Source organism: Scomber scombrus, chromosome 6 (genome assembly GCF_963691925.1).
Source record: "Scomber scombrus chromosome 6, fScoSco1.1, whole genome shotgun sequence".
NCBI classification, from domain to species: Eukaryota; Metazoa; Chordata; class Actinopteri; order Scombriformes; family Scombridae; genus Scomber; species Scomber scombrus.
This window is the reverse complement of record NC_084975.1, coordinates 25,131,020-25,155,789: the sequence shown is the minus strand read 5'-3', so window position 1 is coordinate 25,155,789 and position 24,770 is coordinate 25,131,020. Positions and strand designations below refer to the sequence as shown.

Below are 24,770 nucleotides of genomic sequence, written 5' to 3'. Positions count from 1 at the left end.
TCTTTCTGCGAGCCAACTATCTCTTAAGTTGTATAAATCTGAGGGAAGCCCACATTCCTCCCTGAGTGTCCCTCTTCTCTTCTCTTTTTCTCTTATACACAATAAGTGTCTGAATTGTTCAGAAATTAAACTAAATATGTGTAAAAATGTATCTGGACTTATTCAACCAATGTTCACTTTTACTATGTTGTTACTGTGTTTTAAACCATGAATTAGACAGATGTTATGGAAATTATAAGTCACAATATTGCATTTGATAATAAGTGTATTATTTAGCTATGGTTAATTTGCTAGGATAATGCTTTCTTAATAGATTTAATTACAGATTTGGAAATGAAGATTTATTCATTTTATCCTCAATTTCATTTGGGGAATCAATATTCTAATTTCTAGATGTTTCTCACTTGTCCTCATGACGTGTCAACACTGATGACAGAATGAGTTAGTATTCAATCTACAAGCACACATAGTCTTCAAATATTCTATACAAGTAAAACTATTCCCTTTTATTTGAAGGTCAGTTTTCACTCCACACAAAGGGATTCATTAGTAATCGATGCAAGTCCTCAAAAGAGTGCCAAGGATCCTCTTTCTCCTAAAACAAACCTCAGAGACTATAAAAACTTTCTCCACTCTTCGTCTTCTTGCCTCGCTGGCCGCTGCTGCTTCTACAGTGTTCCTCTCACCCCTGCAGCCGGGATTGCCCCTGTATTTCGAGTGAATTGTGCATATTTGTGACTTGTATGAGCTTTTCCCCCCCAGTATTTCAGTAGCTTTTGATCATCCCTTTGGAATAAAAAAATAAATGAATGTGTGTGTGTTTGTGTTAAGAGTCTACATCAAGACTATGTTGCTTGATCTAGATACAGTAGAGTTTATATATTAGGTGCTATTCCTTTCTGCTCTAAGAAAAGGAATAGCACAATCTATAAAGATTACAGAGGGATTTGTGGGTCTAAATTAAATGTAAGAAGACACTATTTAATATTTAATTCTGGTTGTATGGAAGTCTAAGACTGTATTTATCCAATATCTAACAGTTTTGCCCACCAGTACCTACTCTGATTTATGATCACAATTTCCTAAAATGGGGTCAAACATTTCAACAACAAAGTTTTCTTGTGTCAACTAGCACCCTAACCTTCAGAGCGCAACATAATGCATAAACACCATCAGTTAAAAGTGAGTAAGTGTTATTGTGAACATGTACAATGACTGCTTCCAAGGTTATTTGGATGAGACTAATTCCCAATGAGAGGCCACAGAAACGGAAGGAGTCTTGTTTAATGTTATTCAAAGCTGCAAAAGTAATTACATTCAATTTATATTTATAAAGACCACAATATAAACCAATTATCAAAATACATTTCTATGTCATTTCCGCTCAGCTGGAACGTGGTGAAAATCCTTTCAAAAGACGCAATCAAATGTGGCTGAAGAGTGCGCGTGTGTGCGTGTGTGTTTTTGTTCTACAGTCTGATTGCAAATGAGTCTTTCAGCTCCCGGTGCTCGGTGTGTTTTCGTGCAGGCTCTGCAGGGCGAGGTCTGTCCACTTCATCTCCTGCTCCTTCACTGACTCGGTGGATCCTCCATTGTCCTGCTCAGCCTCGGGCAGTTCACTCTGACAGAGGACAGAGAAGACAAGAAGAGATGATTTGATTGTATTTTATTTCTTTTTTCTGTTTATGTAAATTGTCCTAGGGAAATGAGAAAGCTGCTTAATTTTTTTAAAATTTATGTCAAAGAAGCTTACAGAGCCACTGCCTTACCACCACTTGGCAGGTCAGATCACAACTTCTAGGTGTAAACCTGGATAATAAGTTGGACTGGCCTCCTAAACTCAGACGCTCTCTACAAAAAGGGGCAGAGCGGCCTCTTTTTCTTAAGGAAGGTCAGATCTTTTGACATCTGTAGTAAGATGCTGCAGATGTTTTATCAGTCTGTGGTGGCAAGTGTGTTGTTTTATGCTGCCGTCTGCTGGGGGGGCAGCATCAGACACAAAGATGCAAGACGGTTGGACAAACTAGTAAAAAGAGCTGGCTCTGTGATTGGAGCCAGGTTGGACACACTGGAGGAGGTGGTGGAGAGATGCACTGTCAAGATGTTCGAGGCCATCTTAAATTACCCGGATCATCCGCTACACAACACCTTTATGGACCAAAAAAACAGCGGTGGACGGCTCCTCTCTCTCCATTGCAGGAAGGAGAGATTTAAAAGATCCTTTGCTCCTTAAGCGAAGGATCTTTCAGGCAGGAGCCATCAGGATGTCTAATTTTTCAATAATTTACAGAAGAACTAACAGACTAATTGAATTTCCCCTCAGGGATAAATAAAGTAATTTTTAATTTGAATTTGAATTAAATGTATTTATATTAGGGACAAAAAACATTCATCTCAAAAAAGAGAAAAGATGCTCTGCACCAGATATATTCATACCCATGCAAAACACAAACATACACCCTCAAACACATACACATAGCAATAAACATATAACAGTATATAAATATATATAGAGAACATATAATTTTTAAAAACTATTATATGAATGAGAGACACAGGAGGTTGCGGGCCACATCCATCTCTCTACTATTTTATATCTGTTGTTTCTAAATGGACGTTGGGAAACATTTAAGAGATAAGCAAAAGATGAATAAACAATAATATTTTCTGTGACATACACTACCGGTCAAAAGTTTTAGAACACCAACATTTTTCCAGTTTTTTATTGAAAAAATGTTTTCAAGCTTACCATCTTGGTCTTTTTTCCTAAGGTAGTTCTGGCATAGCTTTGGGTCAGCCAGACCTCTTCCTTTCAGAGTTTCCCCCAGTTTCTGAGTGAAACTGTACTCACTGACACCTTGACTTTCTTTGCAATTTCTCTGTAGGAAAAACCTATATTTTTAAGTGTTTTTGTAATTTTCAGTTTTGGGTAACCTTACCTTTTTTTTTAACCTCTGGCAGTTCACCACTTAAACTGCTTGAATTTCAATAAAAAACTGGAAAAATTGTGGTGTTCTAAAACTTTTCACCGGTAGTGTATTTAGGCAGAATATCATAGATGTGCATCATTGACATACTTTCAAACAGTCAAAGAGGCTGAATGAAGTGTAGTTCATTAAATAAGGAACTGTAACGTTATGTGTAGCATGTACCAGAGGAATGGTAACATCTTCATACGGCAGTTTGTCTTCCCTCCAGGCATCATCAGTGAGGTCCAGGACTCTCCCATCTCTCTGAATTTCACTGTCCATCCTGAGAACAGCAGCGGGCCCAGCTGTGGCTCCTCCGGCAGACGGTGACACAAAGTAGAGATATACAGTGAAGCTCTGCGGCTGCTGTCACACATACACCAGTTACACAGTAGAAAGCACCAGCAGCAGCAGCAGCACACGGTCTGCCAACGACTGACAACAACACAGTGTGACAGTGGATGTTTTAAAAGATGAGCTTCTCTATTTTGTTTTGAGCTGTTGTTTGAGGACTTAAGACGCGGTTATTGTCCGTAATCATCTGACGCACTGTGATGACGTAGACAACAAAATGACGCCTTCAGGTGCTAGAGGAAACTCAAACGCCAACAAATGCTGGAAGCCAAGGATGTAACACTATACTATGAAAAAGAATAAAAACAAAAACTTCAACGGACTGTAAGTCACATCCATAAATTCAAGCTCTCGAGGTCTCGCCCGTCGTTTGAAAGTATTTTGAGACTTATCCGACTTCTAAACAATAATAGGAATTGTGCACATACAATTAGTTTGTTCCATTTTTTAAATAAATCTTTACATTTTTAAAATGTTTTTAGAGCCTGCCTGTTTTGTTCAGTTATTTTTTTCTATCTATTTAATTTGTATTATTACTTTAAGCCTTTGCCCTGTTACCATGTTGACTATATCAACAAAAAGTGAAAATGAAGTCATGTCCTGTATGTAATCTTTTTTCATTATGATCAAAAAAGATGACATAATTGTTGCCTGTTACTGCATTATATTTATTATATATTACACTGTATAATCTACCTATCTTTGTATACATCCCACATAGTTTACAGAATGATCTCACCACTATTTTGACGCAATAATCTCAACTAATTGATTCCATGACAACTGAGCTAATGTCATCCTCTGATAAATACTGTGAGATGCGGTAGAGAGCTCCGGGAAAAGCTGTAAACAGGAAGATTTTTGTAAACCATTAAAGCTGACGTCATGAGTTTAATGGTAACCATGGTAACGAGAGTCCGAGCCTCTGTCTCAACGGAACCAAATCGAGATAACGCAGAGCTGCAATTGAAGGTAATTATAATAAATGAATGACTGTTTCAAGTCAGTAAAGACAGACAGACAGCTACATAAATGAATTTCTCTGTAGATGTCACCATGTGTGTCCTTTGATGTAGATACATTTGAAGTGGATCATATCCCAGCAGAAAGATCAAATCAAAGTTAATATTTGGTACCCTTATAAAACTTCAAATATGTTTGAAACATCAAAAACACCGAGCTTGTGATTTCTTTCTTTGAAAATGAATTCTACCATGATAAGTTGTCAAATCCTCACTAAATATTAGAATTCTCACTGAACATCTTCTAACTATTTCATAATTTTGTCTCTGATGTTACTGTAGATTTCAAAGGTAGCAATGGAATCAGTAACCCCTCAAAAATGACATTTCCCAGAGTTTTTAGAAGAAGAAAAAAGGGATTATTATATCACATGACATTAAAGAAGTTTGTGTGTTGTTGCATGTTGACACATTTGCATCCTTAACTTAGAAATAGATCAACAAAACAAGACGGATCCCCTACATCTGTCAGTTTAACTATAGATAGAATAAAATAGAATAGAATAGAGTAAGTCTTTATTGTCATTGTACAAAGCACAATGTAGTATAAAATGGTTGTCTCTTGATGTGTTGATGGAAAAGAAGGAAACCACCGCTGACACGTCTCACTTGTATATTTAAAGATTTTAATTTTTTTTTTTAAAAACAGCCTCTGGCCCATAAACTATACCTGACGTTTAACCTTTAACCTAAGAAAAACATGTGTTCGAATGTCACAGGATGTCACAGGACAAAGGCAGAACAGATACCACAACAACGAAATTGAGATGCTGTCCTTAAAGTGACAATAATAAATAAATAATTACTTTAAAAAAAAAGAAGCCATTATTTAATGCAGTGTAGTGCATTTATGGCTTTAGCATAAAAGCTGTTTTGTAATCTATTAGTGCGTACTCTCAATGTCCTAAAGCATCTGCCTGAGGGCAGCAGCTCAAAGAGTGAGTGTCCTGGATGAGATTTGTACCTGAGGATGGGGAGAGCTTTCCTGAAACAGTGGGGGAACTGTACAGATCTTCCAGGGAGGGGAGAGGGCAGCTGATAATCTTTTGGGCTGTGGTGATGACCCTCTGGAGTGCTATCCTCGCTGCAGCTGTGCAGCTGGAGAACCACACACAGATGCAGTAGGTCAAAATGCTCTCTATGGAGCATTGATAAAAGGACACAAGCAGTTTTTGTGTGAGGTGGTTATTCCTGAGTACTCTCAGGAAGTGCAGTCTCTGCTGTGCCTTTTTGATGATAGTGGTGGTGTTGATGCTCCAGGTCAGGTCATCCTCTATGTGAACGCCCAGAAACCGGAAGTCTGAGACCTTCTGCACACAGTCCCCGCTGATGAACAGGGGCGGAGTGTCTGTTTTATTTCTCCTGTAGTCTATGACCAGCTCCTTAGTCTTTCTGGTGTTCAGTGCCATGTTGTGTACTGTGCACCACACTGCTGCAAAGTTCTGTGTAGCCATGAATTAAAGCTGAGCTTTTTAAATTTATTTTCACAGGTACTGCAATTATGTCATCCTCTCAACAACAGCATGTAGAAAATACAAAAACATCCGCCAACCCTGGAAACCCAGTTTTCTCTTGCATGATGACTCCAGCAGTTAAAGATGTACTGGCAGCACCATGGGCAAAGCCGCAGAATCTACTGTACAGGACCACCTCCAATGAATATGGTCTACGCTCTCCAACCTTTGAAAGCTCACCGTGTACTTTCCACCCTAAATCACAAAGATTCTCTGAAGACCTGAGCAAGAGTGGCATGTATCGTGACAACTCCTTCAATACCGCCATAGACCAAAGCAGAGTGCACGACTGTCCCAATTTACAGTACACTATTTAACTATTTGGATGACTTATGAATACCTGTGCAATGTATACACAACCTTTTTCTGTTTTATCGAAAAATCTTCTGCTGTATGCTCCCTGAGCTAAGACTCATAATTGTATGATCACTCAAGTTTTTCATGACAGCATTAGATATGATAGCAGGTCGGATTCACACAGCGTATTGTGGATGCTTTCAGTTCTTTCTTTAAAATAATAATGATTGTACCGTCTCATATGTGACTGGGAGTTCAAACGTCCACATTCAGAGATGTGTCAGATTTGTCTAACCACATTTATTATGATCATGTAAAAAAGGACTTATAGGCTGACTCTGGACTCAACTCTGCTGTATTCTTTTGATACACTGATCTGAAAAACAGTGAGTTTGTGTTATTAAGATACAGTTAATAAATGTGACCTTTTTTGACACCAATAAACGGATTCTCAAATCCTTTTTTAACCTGTCTGCTGTATGATTGACTATTATATTCAATGTCATGTATTTTATGGGCACACTTTTAAATCTAATGAAAATATTTTACTTGTATCTGTATAATTTATACTCACGTCCTCACTGTTCAGCAGGACTTTTGGTATGTTGGGAATTCAGTGGATTGCATCCATAATCTCTGGGAAAAGTCTGAGTGCAGGGGATCTGGTCACCTTTTGGCCATTCACATACTTTTCTTTAAAAGAAAAAAACAACAATTTCTGCTGTTTTTGTTATTTTATTATTGTATTGTATCCACATTACACAAATGTGGTATCACACTTGTTTGATATATCAACTATACTAAATAAATACAACAAAGTTCATCATTAGTACTGATAAGTCAATGTATAAACAGGCTGCAGCATTTTAATATAACAGTCACGCCTGGTTTTCTGCTAAAATAGTACTTTTACTTTAGTAGATTACTTTAAGTAGGCTAAATTTAGCTGGTAATACTTCCATACTTCTATACATACTATAAGTATGATTTTAAATGCAGTACTTTTACTTGTAATGAAGTATTTTTACTCTGTCCTATTGCTACGCCACTTTTCCTCAGGCTATGTTAAAGTACTTCTTCCAACACTGCAGGTCACTAAAATGAGATGGGTCACCAAATACGATGTAACACCTGCACTGCTGTAACAAGAGAAAGAAAGTCTGCTCTTATCTTATAAAACAAAGACTTTCAAAACTATTTCAGTACACAGACAGATAGTGAAAGAAAGCATTCAGGCAGCAAGGGTTTTTTAACTATATAAAAATAGGGAAGCTGCGGCGTTTACAGTATGTTGACGTTGTATTGAGCAGAAACACTCCTCTTTGCTCCGTCAGCCGCTTTGCTGCCAGCGCTACGGAACTGAGCGAGCAGCTAGCGATGAAGCGTCGTTAAAGTGTGTGAGAAGTGTTAGCCGACCGTCATATATGAGTGTGCTGGTTTTAGGTGTCTTGTTAGATACGAACGGCTCGTGCCAATGTACCTCTTGACTTCACTCGGCGCTTGAGTAGCACCTTGAGTGGTCTGTTTCTGCGCTGAGCTAACTTGTGGAGTTTGACAGCAGAAGCAGAGGAGCTAACCTGGCTAACAGCTAGCTGGTTAGCTACCTGTTTAGTTAGCTGCCCTGCTCTAGCGTGACTGCATTTTGAATGTTTTCTGACGTAAGTATTCGTTTCAAGTGAAATCGTTAACGAAATGATACATATGAGTTTGTATGACTTTCAGGTTTTTTTCATTTGCTAGCGTTACAGCTGTTGCTTGGTGGGTGGCTAGCTTGTTAGCAGGCTAACTGAAGAGCTCTTGTTTGTCAACAATACTAATAATCTGTTAGGAGCTCATTGTTGATACAATTAACCTACAACATAACTTTAGTCAGAAAACAGGTAGACGTCGTATACTAGCTGTTGTCTTTAAGAGATGAGAAAGTAAAGGGCTGATGTTAATATTCTCTCTAGTTTTCACAGTTTATTCTCTGACTGAATTGACACTGTTATCTCATGGGGTGTGTCACTTCAGCTGAGCTTTGCTGCTGGCAGGACATGATCTGTTGTGAAACAGCTGAAGCGAAAGCTCTGACAGTTTCATTTTGTCCTTTTCTGTTCTTTATGTTGCTTCCCAGCTCTGTAAGCCCTGGATGATAGCTGGACCTGAACCTTGTGCGGTGAATGATGTTCAGAGGATTTCCAGTTGCATCACCTGACCCCTCCTGGTCCATTTAATCTTCTGTGTATATAAATCCACCCCAAACCCGAATACCACATCTCTGCTTGGCAACAGTATGATCGTTCACGCTGACCCCACCCAGCCCACTGGGACAAATATCCCCCAAAACCAAGCCTGTCAAATGATATGATAGTAGCCGCCTGGATCACTTTCTGTGCCTGCAGGAGCCTTGCAAGGGTTCTGCTCTTCCTTTCCTCCTCAAACTCCCTTCCTCCATTCTGGGAGACCTTTGCCAGTGTGGTCACCGGCACTGGAACCATGGGTAACAGCTGTGTGTGCCGGGAGGATAGTGACTTAGAGGATCATCACCATGGGTCGTCAAGGGCGGCCCGAGGACAAGCTAGGCGGGTGGATCACGGTACAAGTGTAGGTGTCGATACAGTAGAGGCTCGTAGCAGTCGTCCCAGGGACCCGGTCAGGCCTCCACGAAGAGGTAGAGGGCCCCATGAGCCACGACGGAAGAAGCAGAATATGGATGGCCTGGTGCTGGACACGCTGGCTGTCATCAGGACACTTGTAGACAAGTAAGTCCACATATGATAATTATATAATATCCTAATCTCCATCCTAATAGTGATGAAGGCGGGAGGAGAAACAGACTAATACAGTTTTTAATTTAATGTTCTGTTAAGTCGGGGTCATGAAAACATGTAGCAGTGTTAGGATAACAACAAGCATACGGATTATCATTGTAACCATAGTGACCTTTAATTAAAGCAGTACTGTCTATTACACACTTCATACTTTAGATACTATTGATCTTGATGCTTTACTTCACATTCATGCAGTAAGTTATATATTAAGGTAGGTACATTGGCAATATTGTCTACTACTGGGGCAGTGGTGGTCAAACACCATCATCAAAGTGTAGTTGTCCATGAAGCTAAACTCAGCCAAACTTATTCCTGCTAGTGTAAGAAAAATCCTCAAAGACTGAAGTCTTCCAGCTGAAGCATCACATGAGATTGTTTTGCGGTCACGACCACACAAAAATGAAATACATCAACACTGAGCACTTAGAGATGCTTTTCATACTTTGCTATTGAGAAATGCTGATCAGGCCGGCAAAGCCATCACACTTCCCCTGTCATAAAAAAAAAACAAAACAAAAAAAACGTTGGTATCATCTTGTCACTCCCCTCTGTTGTTTTACTGCAGATAAACAATAAAGGAGGAAATAGCTTCACAAATAACATTACTTATCATGTCTTCACCATACATCATCTTTGTAGTCTATAACTAAGATTGAATGTTTTCTTGTGGCTGCAGCATAAACACAAATTTGTCATTGTCTTTTTCAAGGAAACCGTAGCTGGAAGATCATTTTAAAATTCACAATAGATAGTTGATAATAATGAAGTAAATTATTTTTATCCCAGTAATTTGACAAAAAACACACCCCTTAAACATATAAATGTAAAGGCCACAACCTCGACAGAAATTCATCTTCTACCAAAGTGACAAAATAACATACTTTTTAAACCCGAATATACAAAAGAAAAAAAGCAGAACTGTTCATTTGTTCATTCAGCTGCTGCAGATATAGTCTCTTTAACCTGTGGCATGAAATAGGGAAGAAAAGATTCAATCAATCTGACTGATTAAATCAGTCAAACAGTCAAACGTTATTTATATAGCACCTTTCATACAGGCTAGTGCAGTTCAAAGCGCATTACAATTAGTTGATGAAGAGACGCTGTTAATTAGACAGAACAAAGGACTTTATAAAGAAAAGGATTAAGAAAACAAAGAACAAATTAAAAGACAAAATTGAGACCAGTGATGCAAAATAAGATAAATGATAAAAAAAATGTTTAGAAAATTTTAAAAAAATAAGTAAAAATTAAGTAAATAAATAAAATAATTAAATAAATAAGTAACATAAGAGAGAAAAGAGAAGGGGTTTATTAAAAGTTATAGTAAAAACTTAGTTGAAATAGAAAAAAAGGCAAAATAAAAGATTAAGTTGAATAAAAGCTGGACTAAAACTTGGTTAAAATAGATTAAAAAGAAACAGACAAATCAAATAAGAGAAGAAGATAAAACCTAATAGAATGATAATAATAAAACAATGTAAAATAAAATAGAAAAAATAAAAAGATAAATCTCTCTCTCTTACTGGAATAATCTCTTACTGGACAAAAGAGGAAACATCATGGAAAAAAGTTATTTTGGTGCATGAGGATGATCTGATTGATCCAAACAAACAGCAACAGTAAATACAGAAACACTGTGGGAGAGCACTATGTTGTTGTCATCAAACAGGGAGAACCCATCAGAGAGGACTTTGTGCAAGTCCATTTCCTCTCTGAACAGTGTTTCCTCTCCTGGCATCAGAACGGTTTGCTGCAATGATGTAGCAAGATTTATTTATTTATTATAGTTTCAGCAGATGCTTTCTTCCTTAACTTCGTCCTCCACTATGCTGCCTATATGACGGACAGGTAGCAGCACTAAAAGCAGCCTACTTAGTAATGTTGTAATGTGTTGACCCTTTTTGCAAGTGTGTGGGGGTGTGTGTGTCTCCAGGTGAACTGTAGTCCACCTTTGTAGCAGGACAACATTCGCAGGTTGAAAAGTTGACCCGGCGTAGTTAATTAATAACTGTGCTTCAAAGTTGAACTTCCCTATTTATGGCAGGTGTGGTAACATCAATGCTGTAGTTCATTAACACTGAGGCATGTTAACAATGCAGTCATACTCACGCACTAAAAGGGAGGAAGTGATGGCAAGAAATCCTGTAAAATACTAACATCTCAAGTCTGAACGCAAGGAAAGTTACAACTTCCAGCTTTAAAGGTTTTTCAACTGCTGACAGTGAAATTCTAGGTTAAGATATGACTGAATTAAGCAATTTAGTGACCTAGTGTCCTTTTCCTGTTTGTTCTTGTAACTTCAGAAAAAGGACGGCTTGTTTAAAAGAAACAGACGTCAGAAGAAAACATCTAACATTCACTGCATTACTATAATCCCCACAAAAATATCACCTTTGTAAACTAACAATAGTGAATTGAATTGAATTGAGATACCTTCATTGTCCACCTTACTGGAAATTTGTCTTCGGCTTCCTCCAATACATGGAATAAAATACAAACAATACACACCATATCAAGACATTAAAAACCTACACCAACACTACACAACAGAAAAAACATAAAGCAACTGACAATTGTGTAAAGGAGCAGGAAAACAGCAGCAACCATTATTATTTAAATTGTATTATTGCCTCTGTCAGAGGAGTGTTGATTCAAAATGAGTTATGACTCTGTTATTATTTAATAAGTAGAAACATCAAACATTTGGTTTCGTCCTCTCAAATGTTAACACTTTTCTATGTTTTATAATAGCATAACGTCTACAGTAGATCAAGCAAAATAAGCATTTTGAACCCACTTTGTGTTAATATTTGACATTTGACAGCCTAAATGATTATTCCTCTCATCAAAAAGGCAATCAATAGATTCATTAATGTAAAGTGGAGCACATTATATTTGGAAGCTGGTCCAACATCTGTGAGTCAAGATGGTAAAATTTAACAGTTGCTGCAACATATTGCATAAAATATTGCTCACATTCAGATTAGTAAAACCACTGACTGCTTCTCATCAGCCAAGTGCTTGTACATTTTCTAAGAATTCGTACACTAACTCTTATTTCTCTTTTCCTTATGCTTGGTGTTCTCTGCTATAAATACTGCAAAGCTTTGAGTTTCAATTTGATGAAAAAATGTGGTACAAATGAAACATATCGGCGTGACTTAAATGACACAGCTGTCTGACAGGAAGCAGTTTTCAGCACTGGGCGAGTCATGACAAGCAGCAGTATCATCATCAACAACCACTGAAATAAATCCATCACAATTATACGCCTGCTTTAACCTCTCCGAGAGACATTACCATCCACGTCCGTTACTGCAAACACAAAAGCACACATAGGCCTGAATCATTTGTTTATGTTATTACAGATGCACCGATCACAGAGACAATAAGCACTTGATACTAAAAAGCACCATGTCCATTTGCGCAAAACCTGCACATAAAAAAAACAACCATATCACAAAATGTAGAACTGAGTTTGTGATTTATAGCTGTCAGGTGAAGTAAGAACCACCCCCCCCCCCCCCCCCCCCCCCCCCCCTTAAATAAAGCAGGCTGCTTTTACATTCTCTGCGAACTCTGCTTTGTTTTCCAGCGACCAAGAGCCCCCTTACTCCATGATCACTTTGCACGAGATGGCAGAGACAGGTAAGAAGAAAAACAAGACACACATTCACACAACTAGCACGGACATATCAGACAGCACTGTGTCCCAGAGTGACAAAATGTTTTATAAAAGTGGTAAAGAGTACACAAAGAAATGTGTGTTCAGTTCAGAGGTTATAATGTGGGAAAAGAGAGCAGCATTAGCCTCGCTTAGTAACGGTCATTTGACAGTGTGGCTAATGTGGTCTCAACCAACAACAGTATTTCTTGGTCAGTTTTTAGTCATGTGCACAACTCTAAAGACGCTGAATCAAGATGACTGACTGTCTGTCTTACATTGACTGCAGCTGTAGACTTCAGATGTTTTCCAGATTATCCAGAGGATTCATGATTTGTACCGACAGCTCATGAGTCCCAGGCATTTAAACATCTCCAGAGGTTACGTGCCTTCAGATCATGATGTCCCGTTGCCCTCAGGCCGGTGGTGGTGTTGTTGTTTTGGAGGATTGCTGAGGTCATGGTGTTACAGCAGCATTGTAAGCAGCAGACACAGGCGCAGTCCTCGTCCTCTGTTCACACATTTCATTCAAACCATTGGAAAAGTGTTAATAGGAAACCTCAAAATATACTAATTTTAACCCTCACATACTGTTCATATTCTCACTCAAAATTAGTCTCTATACCAATTCACATTCATAAATTCCCCATCACTCATTAATAAATGTTTGATTAATCTTATAGAAAAAAACATTCACACAGATCAAACTCACAGATCAAACTTTTTATACATTTACATATATAAAAATGTGTATCAGCTGCACAAAAATAAAAATGGATGCATTTTATTTCCATTTTTGTATACTGTGCATCACATTAGGACAAGTCTGGCTAAAACAAATGTGTATAGGATGCTCACAAATGTAAATACTGGGTCAGGTTGACCCTGAACAGTATGTAAGGGTTAAAGAAGGTGATTGGTTAGAATTAGGTGTGAAAGAGGGCAGTCATGTCAAACTTTTCCTAAACAGAGGAGGCTGGCTGCAACAACACCTACCTCAAATGCTGCTGTCATATCACTGCCTCAGCATTTCTCCAGCTCACCCCTCAGCTCAGCTTGAAAGGTGGGGTCCTGTGCATCACCTGGGGAATAGATGGTCATTACTTTTACATTATGTGTTCTCAGCTACTTTGCCAGCCTGATCGTGTGAACTGTGTCCAAATAGGCGTCTGTAGTTTGACAGTAACTGACAGCTCTGGTTCCTGCTTGAGTTTGTGTCTAGTTGCAGTGTGTGTGTGTGAGTGTGTGAGTGTGTGAGTGTGTGAGTGTGTGTGTGTGTGTGTGTGTGTGTGTGTGTGTGTGTGTGTGTGTGTGTGTGTGTGTGTGTGTGTGTGTGTGTGTGTGAGAGAGAGAGTGCCTTGTGTCAAGCATATGGTGTTTGATGGTCACATGGCACGGTGTTGCGTGGCTTGAGAACAGCCAAGTTGGGTATTAGCTTGCAGATACTGAACCCTAAAGGCAGCCAAGCAGCGAGTCAGTCAGCCAGCCACTCACTTTCTGTTTGACGAGTGATACCATGTTACATTATTCATGTCGACCAGGCTTTTTTATGAGTGATAGTGATGTGTTTTTTTTTTACTGAGTCACCAAATGGGCAGGAGCTGGTGGATGTTGTATTTATGCTGCTTGTGATGCTCATAATGTTCAGGTCCCTCCAGTATCTGTTTGCATTAAGATGAATAATGCTTCTGTTCTGCCCTGAAGAAATGTATTAATGAATGAACACACACACACACACACACACACACACACACACACACACACACACACACACACACACACACACACACACACACACACACACACACACACACAGTCAAACAAGACCAATTCTTAAAGAAAATATGAATGTGATGAAAAAAATCTCCACCTGTTGATGTTTTTCTCTTGAAGTGTTTTTTCATATGTAGTTTTTATAGGAAAGAAATTTAAGAGAATTTAAGTTTTGAAAAACACTTAAGGATTATTATTAGTAGAGCTGGTCATTCAAATGTTTTCCTATTGAGCTGTCTTAAGTGCAGTTGTATGTATCATGCTTTATTGATTCACTCAGTTGGATCTCACATCAGTCTCCTCTCCTCTCCTCTCTCAGATGATGGTTGGCTGGAGGTTGTCCAGTCTCTGATTCGAGTGATCCCACTGGACGATCCGCTCGGCCCTGCAGTAATCACCCTCCTATTGGACGAGTGTCCCTTGCCCACCAAGGTTAGAGGCTTATGTGTATATGTTTGTTTTAGACAAAAGTGGATTGATTTGGGGTAATAAATTCACACTTACATTGTCCTTAGGTGTGTGTGTGAATGAAAGCTGAGGTTAAAATATATTTAATTTAAAAGTTGAGATTCAGCCCTGGCACCTCGAATCAGAAACTCAATCTTTGGGAGTTGCTGTTGGCCTGAGGGAAAATGTGTCGATCACGAACCACACCGGGGGACTTTGTCATATTTTGTGCTTATCTCCCTCTCTCCTTATTACCTGTCATATCTTCACTGCTGCTATCAAATAAATGCATCAATTTCCCCCCAAAATATTTGAAAATTCAAAACACCTAAAGGCACTGGCTTGTAACTCAGTTGCAAACTCAATTATTTACATCCTGCAGGCTGCAGATTCTCCACAGGAGCAGTTTTTCATCATTAGACCAGTTCAACTTACAGTAGGAACATAAGAACATAAGATGTGGACGTATCAGCATGCAGAGCAAACGTAGCAGCAATTTAGACCTTCAGATAAAACACAAGCACTAATGAGCTTAAAACATCATTGTGTCATACTCAACTCCAGTAGATATTAAATACTTTATATAGAAATAGAAATTCAGCCTATTCAGCACCAAAGACAGAGCTTAGTCAACCGTCACTGTTTTCTTTTAGCGTCTGCTCTCTCTCTACCCCCTGTCTCCCACCCCACCGCTTTTCCCCTTTGAACAAATAAAATATGTTAGGACCCCCTGCTTCTCTCTCTCAAGTAACCTGAGGACAGAGGATGTGACACTCTTTCTAGAAGTACATAAACTCTGTACTCTTTCTTACATTCAGCAAAAACAATAAGCCCGCTTTCATCAAAACATTTAGCCTCAAACATCCACACAAACAAACAGTCGTCATGAAAAAGGATAAAGCTGCACTTGTCACTTTCCTTGCCGGTGTTTAAAGTTTTATAAATGCAGATGCTTAGCTATTACTTGTCCTGCCTGTAGATAGAAGCATCAACATGTTTACCCGTCTTGCGTTTATATGGCACCGGCTGGAGTGGAGCCGCAGGTCTGAAACAGTTGGCACTGTGACGCTACAGCTGAGCGCCTGGTTTCTGGTGCATCAGTGACACTCTTTCCCTGATAATACAGTAAATTGAATTTACTGGGCGTGGTGTGCTTTCTACTGCAATCACATGTATCTCTCCCCACTAGAGAATTCAATATTGTGTGTGTGTGTGTGTGTGTGTGTGTGTGTGTGTGTGTGTGTGTGTGTGTGTGTGTGTGTGTGTGTGTGTGTGTGTGTGTGTGTGTGTGTGTGTGTGTGTGTGTGTGTGTGTGTGTGTGTGTGTGTGTGTGTGTGCTCCCACCTCTGTATTTTGTACCCTTCACTGTACTGCTTTGTATCTTGACCTATTTGCAGCATTCCACATCACAATCATGTGTGAATTTGGAAAGATTGCAACTAATATTCAACCTCCTTCCTCCTCGAGCTTTGAATAGTTTCAAGTCACTGTGTGTGTGTGTGTCCTTCATTAGAGTAACTGCTTCATATCCTCTCTCTCTCTCCAGGATGCTCTGCAGAAACTCTCTGACATGTTAAGTCTGAGTTCGGCTGTAGCGCGACAGGATGCTCTGAACCCTGCTAAACACAGAAACACCACAGCTGTGCTAGGATGCCTGGCAGAGAAACTGGCTGGTACACTCCACATTTTCTCACCTCTCTATCTTTAGTTATTCCAGTTTATGTAGCTTTGCTCCTCAGTGTTTTCTCTCACATGTTATGTAGCCTTGTAAGTTCTTAACATTAAAATTCCTTCAATTCGTAACCGTTTCAGATGAGAAGAGATTGTCAGTTAGCTCCTCTCAAAGATAAAAAACTTTTTTATCGTCATTTTGTTATAAAGCATCTAAGAACACAATGCAAGGTGAACCTGCCAGTTTCTTCACAACAATGGATGTTGCCAAGAAACAAGTTCTGTTCCTGTCAGCAGACTTTTCACTAACTAACTTTTCATTTCATTTGTTGTTAAAAATGACAACCAGACAAACTTAGCAACTATTTGCATTTAACAGCTAAAGAGACAGATATTTCCCTCAGCAGTTGTTGGAGACCAAAAACAAAAGAGTGTGAATATTGGACTTGCATGTACATGACTCCAAATGAATGATAACGTTGCTCTGTAACTGCTGGATGTGTAAATAATCAATATGGTAAGTGATAATATGTCAGTGTTGAGTTCACAAATTGTTTCCACTTCTCCCAAATGGCCAAAAATATCACTTACTCCAGGTTTAAAGATCTAAATGAGACAAATTGTAAAGGATTAGACACAAACACAGACAGAACTGGAGCTTCTCATATTACTAAACGTTTTGTATAGCTAATATCAGCTCTCTAATTTGTTCTTTGTATTTTTTAAGGACCAGCCAGTATTGGACTGTTGAGCCAGGGAACCCTGGAGTACCTTCTGGAGAGCCTGGTGAGCAAAGCATGGTCATGAAAAAGACCCTAACATGATGAATGTGCAGCATTACATTCTGCAAAGTGCAAGTTAACCCAAAATAACAACATACGACATTTGGTGATGCATTGTCAGCGCTTTACTGGTGGGGCAGCTGCTGTAATTATCTTGCTGTTATTCAAGATTCAAGAAACTCTATTTCCATTTGCACAGAGTATGTCTACACTGGAATTCTTGTGCGGTGCACTTAGTTTAAAAAAACAAGAAAAAAAAAAACATTCACAATAATTTAAATTTAAATGTATTTACAGAGTTTCTAATACAGTCCTGGAGCAGGTATTGCACATGAAGGGAAAAGAGATATTTTATCACAGTCTAGCAGCAGGTTAGACCAGTATTTAAATAAGAATGTTGACTAAATTTGCATAAATAAACAAGCAAGGTGCTTGAGGTTGGTGGTGATAGAAGGGAAGATCAGATGTTATGCAGTGCAATGTTAAGGCACCAGTATGCTTTAAATGAGCATATAGTGGGTAGTCTAAGCATATGGGACTGCCAGATTTCTGGAGGTTTTAAAACTTAGTTTTAAATCCCAGGCATGATGATGCTCATAAGAGTGGCATGATATTATGTAGTTGTGCAACTGTGCAGAAGCAGAATATTTTGCTTTTACCACTGTGCTATTATTACTACCACTCAAATTGTTGTTGTTGGATAAGAGCCTCACTGTCTTCTGATTGAATTTGCTTTGTGGTGCTTCATTAGAGCTTTGAGGAAGTCACTTCAGCAACAAAAAGCAACAGTTCCTTTGAGCAAAATAAGTTAAGTAGTTAACTGTAGTGAAAAATATTACGTAGCCAGTTCACAGGAAAGTACTTCTAGCACTGTGCAGTTTCTTTAAAAATGAAGCAGTTACTTAAGTGTTGAGGAGGAGTTTGGACAGAAGGAAGAAGAGGGAGTCAGAAAACTATTTTGTAGATTACTTTAAATACAAGAATGTCACAGACTTCTGTGCCATGCTGCAGCTTAGAGAAACACGTAGGTGAATGTTCTTGGTAGAGTTTATCCTGGAACACAGTCACAGCCTTGGTTGCGCAGTCAATAAAGTAAAGTAGTTGTGAAACGGTCTGCATGACTCTCTGTCTGTCCATGGAAGTATTTGTTTGTGTGTTTGAAAGAAATGTGTTGTCTGTCAAATTGATGAAATGAAAAAGAGCTCAAACTAATGTTTTGTGTCTTCTTTGTCATTCTTCCTCCAGAGCTCTGAGGCCCACCCCACTGTCATGCTGTTTGCTCTGATTGCCTTGGAGAAGTTCTCCCAAACCAGTATGTTCACTCACTCATTCCCATCCAAGACCAGTTCAAATCAGACATACACGATGAGACAGGTTGAAACTAGTGACTTCCTTTCAAAGGAATTCAAAAAAGGATTGACAGTGACCTTTGCTTTGATGAAAGCAATGAGCAGAGATGCTGTCCACTGTTTCCATGACTATTTCCCTAAAGGTACTTAATTTTGCACAGACACAAGAAATATAGTACCAGTCAAAAGTCTGGACACACTTTCTCATTGATGTGAATGGGAAAGTGTGTCCAAACTTTTGACTGGTACTGTATGTTGTGGGCTACTCTTTAGCAGTTACTCAAGTTTACAGTACTAGTCAAACGTTTGGACACACTTTCTCATTGAAGTGAATGGGAATAAGAAAGTGTGTCCACATTTAATGGGTACTGTATATAAGATCAATATGCTGATTGCATTGTCACTGGTTTCCATTTGGATTTGATGTTGTAACATTTCTCTACAATGTTTCACAACTGGTGTTGTGTTTGTATTATATTCCCTCTCACACCTACTTCTGCTTGGCTTCAGGTGAGAACAAACTAACGGTGTCCGAGTCTTGTATCAGCAATCGACTCGCTGTCCTGGAGTTATGGGCAGAGCAACCTGACTACCTGAAGAGGCAGGTCGGATTCTGCTCACAGTGGAGCCTTGACAACCTGTGTGAGTAGCCTGTCTTTTAATGTACAGTGTTCATGTAGGATGACTTGCCGAATATCTATTCCGTCTATAGCAAACAGTCTCCATAATTGAGATGTTTGTGTCTCTGTGAGTCACTGAGGACAAAAATGTGGTAATGTTTCCCTCTGGTGTCCTCTCTGTTCAGTCCTAAAGGACGGTCGTCAATTCACCTACGAGAAGGTCAACCTCAACAATATCAATGCCATGCTCAACAGCAACGATGTCAGCGAGTACCTCAAGATCTCCCCCAGTGGACTAGAGGTCAGTCTGAAATTAGTCAAATGTAAATATTTTTCACAATTTACATTTCACATTCACAATTTATGACTGTTTCCCTCCATGATTTTCTCCCCCCTCAGGCACGATGCGACGCCTCGTCCTTTGAGAGCGTGCGTTGTACATTCTGCGTGGATTCTGGCGTTTGGTACTATGAGGTGACAGTCGTTACGTCAGGCGTGATGCAAATCGGATGGGCCACCAAGGACAGCAAGTTCCTCAACCATGTACTAAATCTCAAGCTTTTCTACTGTTCAGCCTTTTCCTCATTCTGTCTCTGTTGTTCTGCAGTCACATGACGCTGCGTTTTCTTTGTGCGAATTTGTGTGTGTTACAGGAGGGTTACGGGATTGGAGATGATGAATACTCATGTGCGTATGATGGCTGCAGGCAGCTCATCTGGTACAACGCTCGCAGTAAACCTCACTCTCACCCCTGCTGGAAGGAGGGTACGCACTGCACAGTAATCAACACACAGTTATGACTCGGGACTACTTTTTTTGGTCTACTTTTTTAATCGTACGCCTCAAAAAGTAAAATTTGAAAGTGTCGTCAGTAGAGGAGAGGGGGCACCACACTTTAAATGTCAGACTCCTTTGTTTATAAATTGCTTTATTGTTATCGACGTCTCTGGAGTTTTTTCCAATTTTAGCACCCACATGCTGCTGTCACTGCCAGCATTCAGGCCCTGATTCACCTCCTACATGGAGGATTGATAGTAATAACAGTGTGCCATGGCTTCACTCTGCTGCCTGTGTCTTGTTTAGGAGACGCCATCGGCTTCCTGCTGGACCTCAGCAAGAAGCAGATGATCTTCTATTTGAATGGATATCAGCTGCTGCCAGAGAAACAGGTCTTCTCCTCGGCCACGTAAGTCAACACACACACACACACACACACACACACACACACACACACACACACACACACACACACACACACACACACACACACACACACACACACACACACACACACACACACACACACCTACCTACTGAATTTGTCTTGCTTCGTTCATCTCTGCCTCTATCAGGTCCGGTTTCTTTGCGGCAGCCAGCTTTATGTCTTACCAGCAGTGTGAGTTTAACTTTGGGGCCAAGCCTTTCCGCCACCCACCTTCAGTCAAGTTCAGCACCTTCAACGACTTCGCTTCACTGCTGCCCAGTGAAAAGATCATCCTACCCAGGTAAAGACTGAAGCTGGTCCTCAGTGATTTTATCGCAGTACCTAAAATGAACTACACACTGACAGTCTGGAGAACAGTATGTAATCTGTTCCCAGCTGTCCCAGTGAATAATTTGTTTGCACACAGTGTTCAACAAGGAGGTAGGCATGATACAAACATGACTCATTGTGTGGGGTTGATTCAGTGTAAATAAAGCCTTTTCATCACTTCATTAAATTGTTGGCTACATTAAAGCAGCTCTTTGGACTTTTTGTTAAAAAAGACTAGTTAAAGATCTTTATTAAGACATTTAACGATATGAACAAAACAATATCTGTATAGTTTGTTCTCTAATGCAACACATCATAGCAGGAAGAACACAGGAGTGCAACCCAACACTTCAACACAACTTTGAATATTACCATCAGTGAAATAACGCCCAACACAACGCGACTGATCAACCAAACCTGAATATTACAAAGATGTGACTTATAGGGAGGTTATTTCTATTGTGTTACGGTTAGAGCTTTTTTTGACACAAACTAAAAAAAAAGCTTAAAAATGTGTTTACTTGCTCAACAATTTGTGATTTACCTGGAGAATATGATGAGAGCCATCTAGGGGTAGAATATTGTAATATGTCATAAAATTAAATCTAATTACTTTGTAATAAAAATCTGAATGCTAAACAGCCCAAAGTTTTATGGGACATTATTATTATTATTATTATTATTATCATTATTATTATTATCAGTAGGAGTAGTAGTAGTAATTTCTTTTATAAAATGGAAATTTGACACAAAATGATGACGTGCAGGCAACTAAATAAATTGTCCTGATGTACCATGTGCCAACGCACAAAGCCAAACCTACATTTAACAGTTTATTTTATGTATAAACATTTATAGAATTTAAGAAGCCATTGTAACAAGCAAGTTTTCTTGTAAACAAAGTGTGTTTGTAATTTGTTGGAAGTTGCTTTTTTTGGTGCGTTTCCTGCACCTGTAGATCAGTGTGAAACCATCAACTGAATAATGTATTTCTGTCACCTGACGAGAATGATACACATCCATAAAGCGACTTCAGAGTGCCTTTCAGTATGGACTTACTGCAGTGCATTACATAATCTTCTATACAGCATGTTAGTGCTGCAGTGCGAGGGTGTCATCACAATGCGGCCACTATTATTTTTTTCACTTAACTGTGTGTGTGTGTGTTTTCCAGACACCGGCGTCTGGCCTTACTAAAACAGGTTAGCATCCGAGACAACTGCTGCACGCTGTGTTGTGACGTCATGGCTGACACGGAGCTGCGGCCCTGTGGACATGGGTATGTGTGCATCTAGTGTCAACAAATACTCACTGATAAAACAAAGATGTTAGCGGTCAAAAATATTTGGATAAAAGATCTTTGAGAATAACTTGTTTTAATATAAGAGATTTTCTGTGGATGGATAATACGTTCTTGCTTCATTTTTTCCCCCTCCCTTCTTCTTTAGTGGTATGTGTATGGAGTGTGCCTTACAGTTAGAGACGTGCCCCCTGTGCCGCCAAGACATCCAGACCCGCGTCAGACTCATTGCACATGTCTCCTGACACACTTCCTGCCCCTTCTCCAGTAGGGAGAGACACACAAGCCCTACAGCCTCCTCCTCTAATCCCCTCTCGGCCAGCAGGGCTGCAAGGACGGTGCCATGGCGTTGCGATAACCCCAGATCTCACAGTTCTGGTCAGAGGAAGCGACGATGGAGGGGTTAAAGAGCAGAAAGAGAGGAGATGAGAGGAGGGGAAATAAAAACCACAGCTGGATCACCGAGAGCTTTTTCCTCATTTACTTACACCTCCTCTTTTGTATCCTTCTGACAACTCACTGCAGAAGCTGGGCCAAGAATCATCAACTTTCTTCTACCAGTGTGTTTTTCAGACAAGAGCAGAAACAATTACTAGAATAACCAGATCACAGACAGAACCGACTTCTCATCTGAAAGCCCTCGTGTAGAGTCATCAAACCTCCTTTCACATACGAGGAGCCCCCTGTGCTTTCAGTTCAGAGGCTACTACTAATCCCACCACTGTCATGCACACGTTTGCAGATCTGAAAAGGCTGGGTAGCAGGAAAGAGCACAGGCTGTAGTGCAGTATTAAGCCCATGGTACAGATAAATTTGAGATGTATCTCACTTTCATATTTTTAGGTGTAGATATGCGATTTATGTTGTTCCTGAGGTAGCATTTTCATTGTCTTTGCTCAATGTTGTGCCAATGCTTTGGTCACTGTCTGTGCTGATTGATCATATCCTGGAAGGGATTTCAATCAGGAAAAAAACACCTGTGGTTGAAATGTTGGATTTTGCTCTTGGTGTCAGTTTAGGACCTCTTGAAGGTGTCAGAAAGCTAAAAAAATTTGCAGGATTATATCTAGAGCTCAGTTTTTCTGATTCAGTTTACATAAACAAATATTAAAGATAACATCAAATCATAACAGAGAAAATTTATGACACAAGTCTTGTCTTACAACAAATGGAATACTTGAATCAGTATTGAGAATTAAGTGATTTTCAGCAAGGCCAGCCCTGCTGCTTGTGCTTTATTTAAAGATTTTGCACAGATTTTTGGATTTTCCTTCAGTCTCAGTCATGTATTTAACCGCCGCAGCAAATAAAATAAGCAAGGGTGAAAATTCACAAGACATTCATCTGTACCGTAAATCACTTTTTTCCAACATAAGTTGTGCATAAGCTTGAAGAGCCAGTGAGGGAAAAGTTGTACAATTGAATTGGGATTGCATAATTGCTTTTAACAATTAAGCAAACCTTAATGCGGGTCAACCATCAGTAAGGCTCATTTGGAGTAAATATGTCTTAATTTTTTGTTTGTGGTGACAAACTTGAGCGTCTGTATTAAGACGGCAACTTTGGATCCACCAGATATGATTTAAGGTTTTGTTATAGATGATGGTGAGCGCTGATGTGTTGTGGCGTGGACGTGCAACACATTCTATTGATGGACAGTGTTGTATCAGGTGATCAGTAAATTGTGTAAAACAAATGTGAAATGTTAAAGTGAATCCTGTTTTTCCTCTCTATCAGTTTACTAAATATCCCAGGGTCCTCCTCAGGATGATGATGTTCTGGGTCTGATTGGGCAGTGAAATATTTGACCTAAATTAGCAAAGAAACTACCCACCGTACAGTGGGATTACATGTGTATTTATGTTTCACCTGCCACAAATCACAGCACTCTTAGTGGGATTGTTTGCATACAGAACTAACAGGAAGTGTCCTGTAGCTTGCAGGTTTTCAGTAAGTGAGACTGGTTCAGACTGAGTAACGTGTGGTTTCCCTCGTCCTGCTTTATATAACAACAATAGCACATATCTGCTCTCATTTTGCCTTTTCTCCATCTTTCTCCCTCTGTCCCCATGACAACCTTCATGGACCTTCTGTTGTTCTGTCCATCCCTTACTTGAAGCATCTCTGGGTTGACTGATTATGTTTTCATTTTGGACACTGGTGGTGAATCGAACATAAAACAAGATTGTGATTCAAGAAAAATTATATTCATACAACTTTAAAAAGACATTTAAAATTATAACACTGAATGATTTTGAATTTATTAAAGGTCAAATCGTTTATTTATCCAGAAGAGTTCCTACTCAACCAAATTGCATGAACTGGATCTATAAAATCATTCAGACCGTTGTGGAATGATTTCTGAAGAAAACATGCGTCTCAGTATGAGTAAAGACTGGTGTGGTCACTGTTTGCTACCTTGTATTACCTGGAGCACCTTATACATGCAGGTGAGAGAAATTATGAGATGTCTCTGTGCTTAGAGATGAAGTTCAGGATTGTAAAGAATAAGTTTTGTGAGGTGTATTTAAAACATCTATAAAGGAATTTTCCCCAGAGTTCCCAAAGATGTGATTTATTATTAAGAATTGTTGTTTCTTGGTTTGTGATATTTGTAATAAATGTATGTTCATGTGATTCTTGCATGGCTGGGTGGTG

At 39.4% G+C, this 24,770-nt stretch overlaps 2 protein-coding genes across 3 annotated transcripts; one reads left to right on the top strand and one right to left on the bottom strand.

The window, feature by feature from the left end:
- Positions 1-1,129: 1,129 nt before the first annotated feature.
- Positions 1,130-3,474, bottom strand: anapc13 (anaphase promoting complex subunit 13). Its single transcript, XM_062420963.1, has 2 exons — positions 3,153-3,474; positions 1,130-1,621 (listed from the first exon to the last, which is right to left on the bottom strand). The coding sequence occupies exons 1-2, from the start codon at positions 3,249-3,251 to the stop codon at positions 1,496-1,498; spliced, it is 225 nt and encodes a 74-aa protein (XP_062276947.1). The 5' UTR covers positions 3,252-3,474; the 3' UTR covers positions 1,130-1,495.
- A 3,929-nt stretch (positions 3,475-7,403) lies between these two features.
- rspry1 (ring finger and SPRY domain containing 1) lies at positions 7,404-24,743 on the top strand. Of its 2 annotated transcripts, XM_062421436.1 has the most exons (15): positions 7,404-7,814; positions 8,273-8,900; positions 12,568-12,620; positions 14,729-14,841; positions 16,403-16,529; positions 17,255-17,313; positions 18,555-18,621; positions 19,169-19,300; positions 19,464-19,579; positions 19,678-19,821; positions 19,932-20,043; positions 20,362-20,464; positions 20,631-20,783; positions 21,987-22,091; positions 22,261-24,743. In XM_062421436.1, exons 2-15 carry the CDS (start codon positions 8,503-8,505, stop codon positions 22,355-22,357), a joined length of 1,779 nt encoding a protein of 592 aa, XP_062277420.1. In that variant the 5' UTR covers positions 7,404-7,814; positions 8,273-8,502; the 3' UTR covers positions 22,358-24,743. The 2 variants fall into 2 exon arrangements, with proteins under 2 accessions (XP_062277420.1, XP_062277421.1); XM_062421437.1 differs by lacking the exon at positions 7,404-7,814 and having other exon boundaries at positions 7,833-8,900.
- Positions 24,744-24,770: the final 27 nt, after the last annotated feature.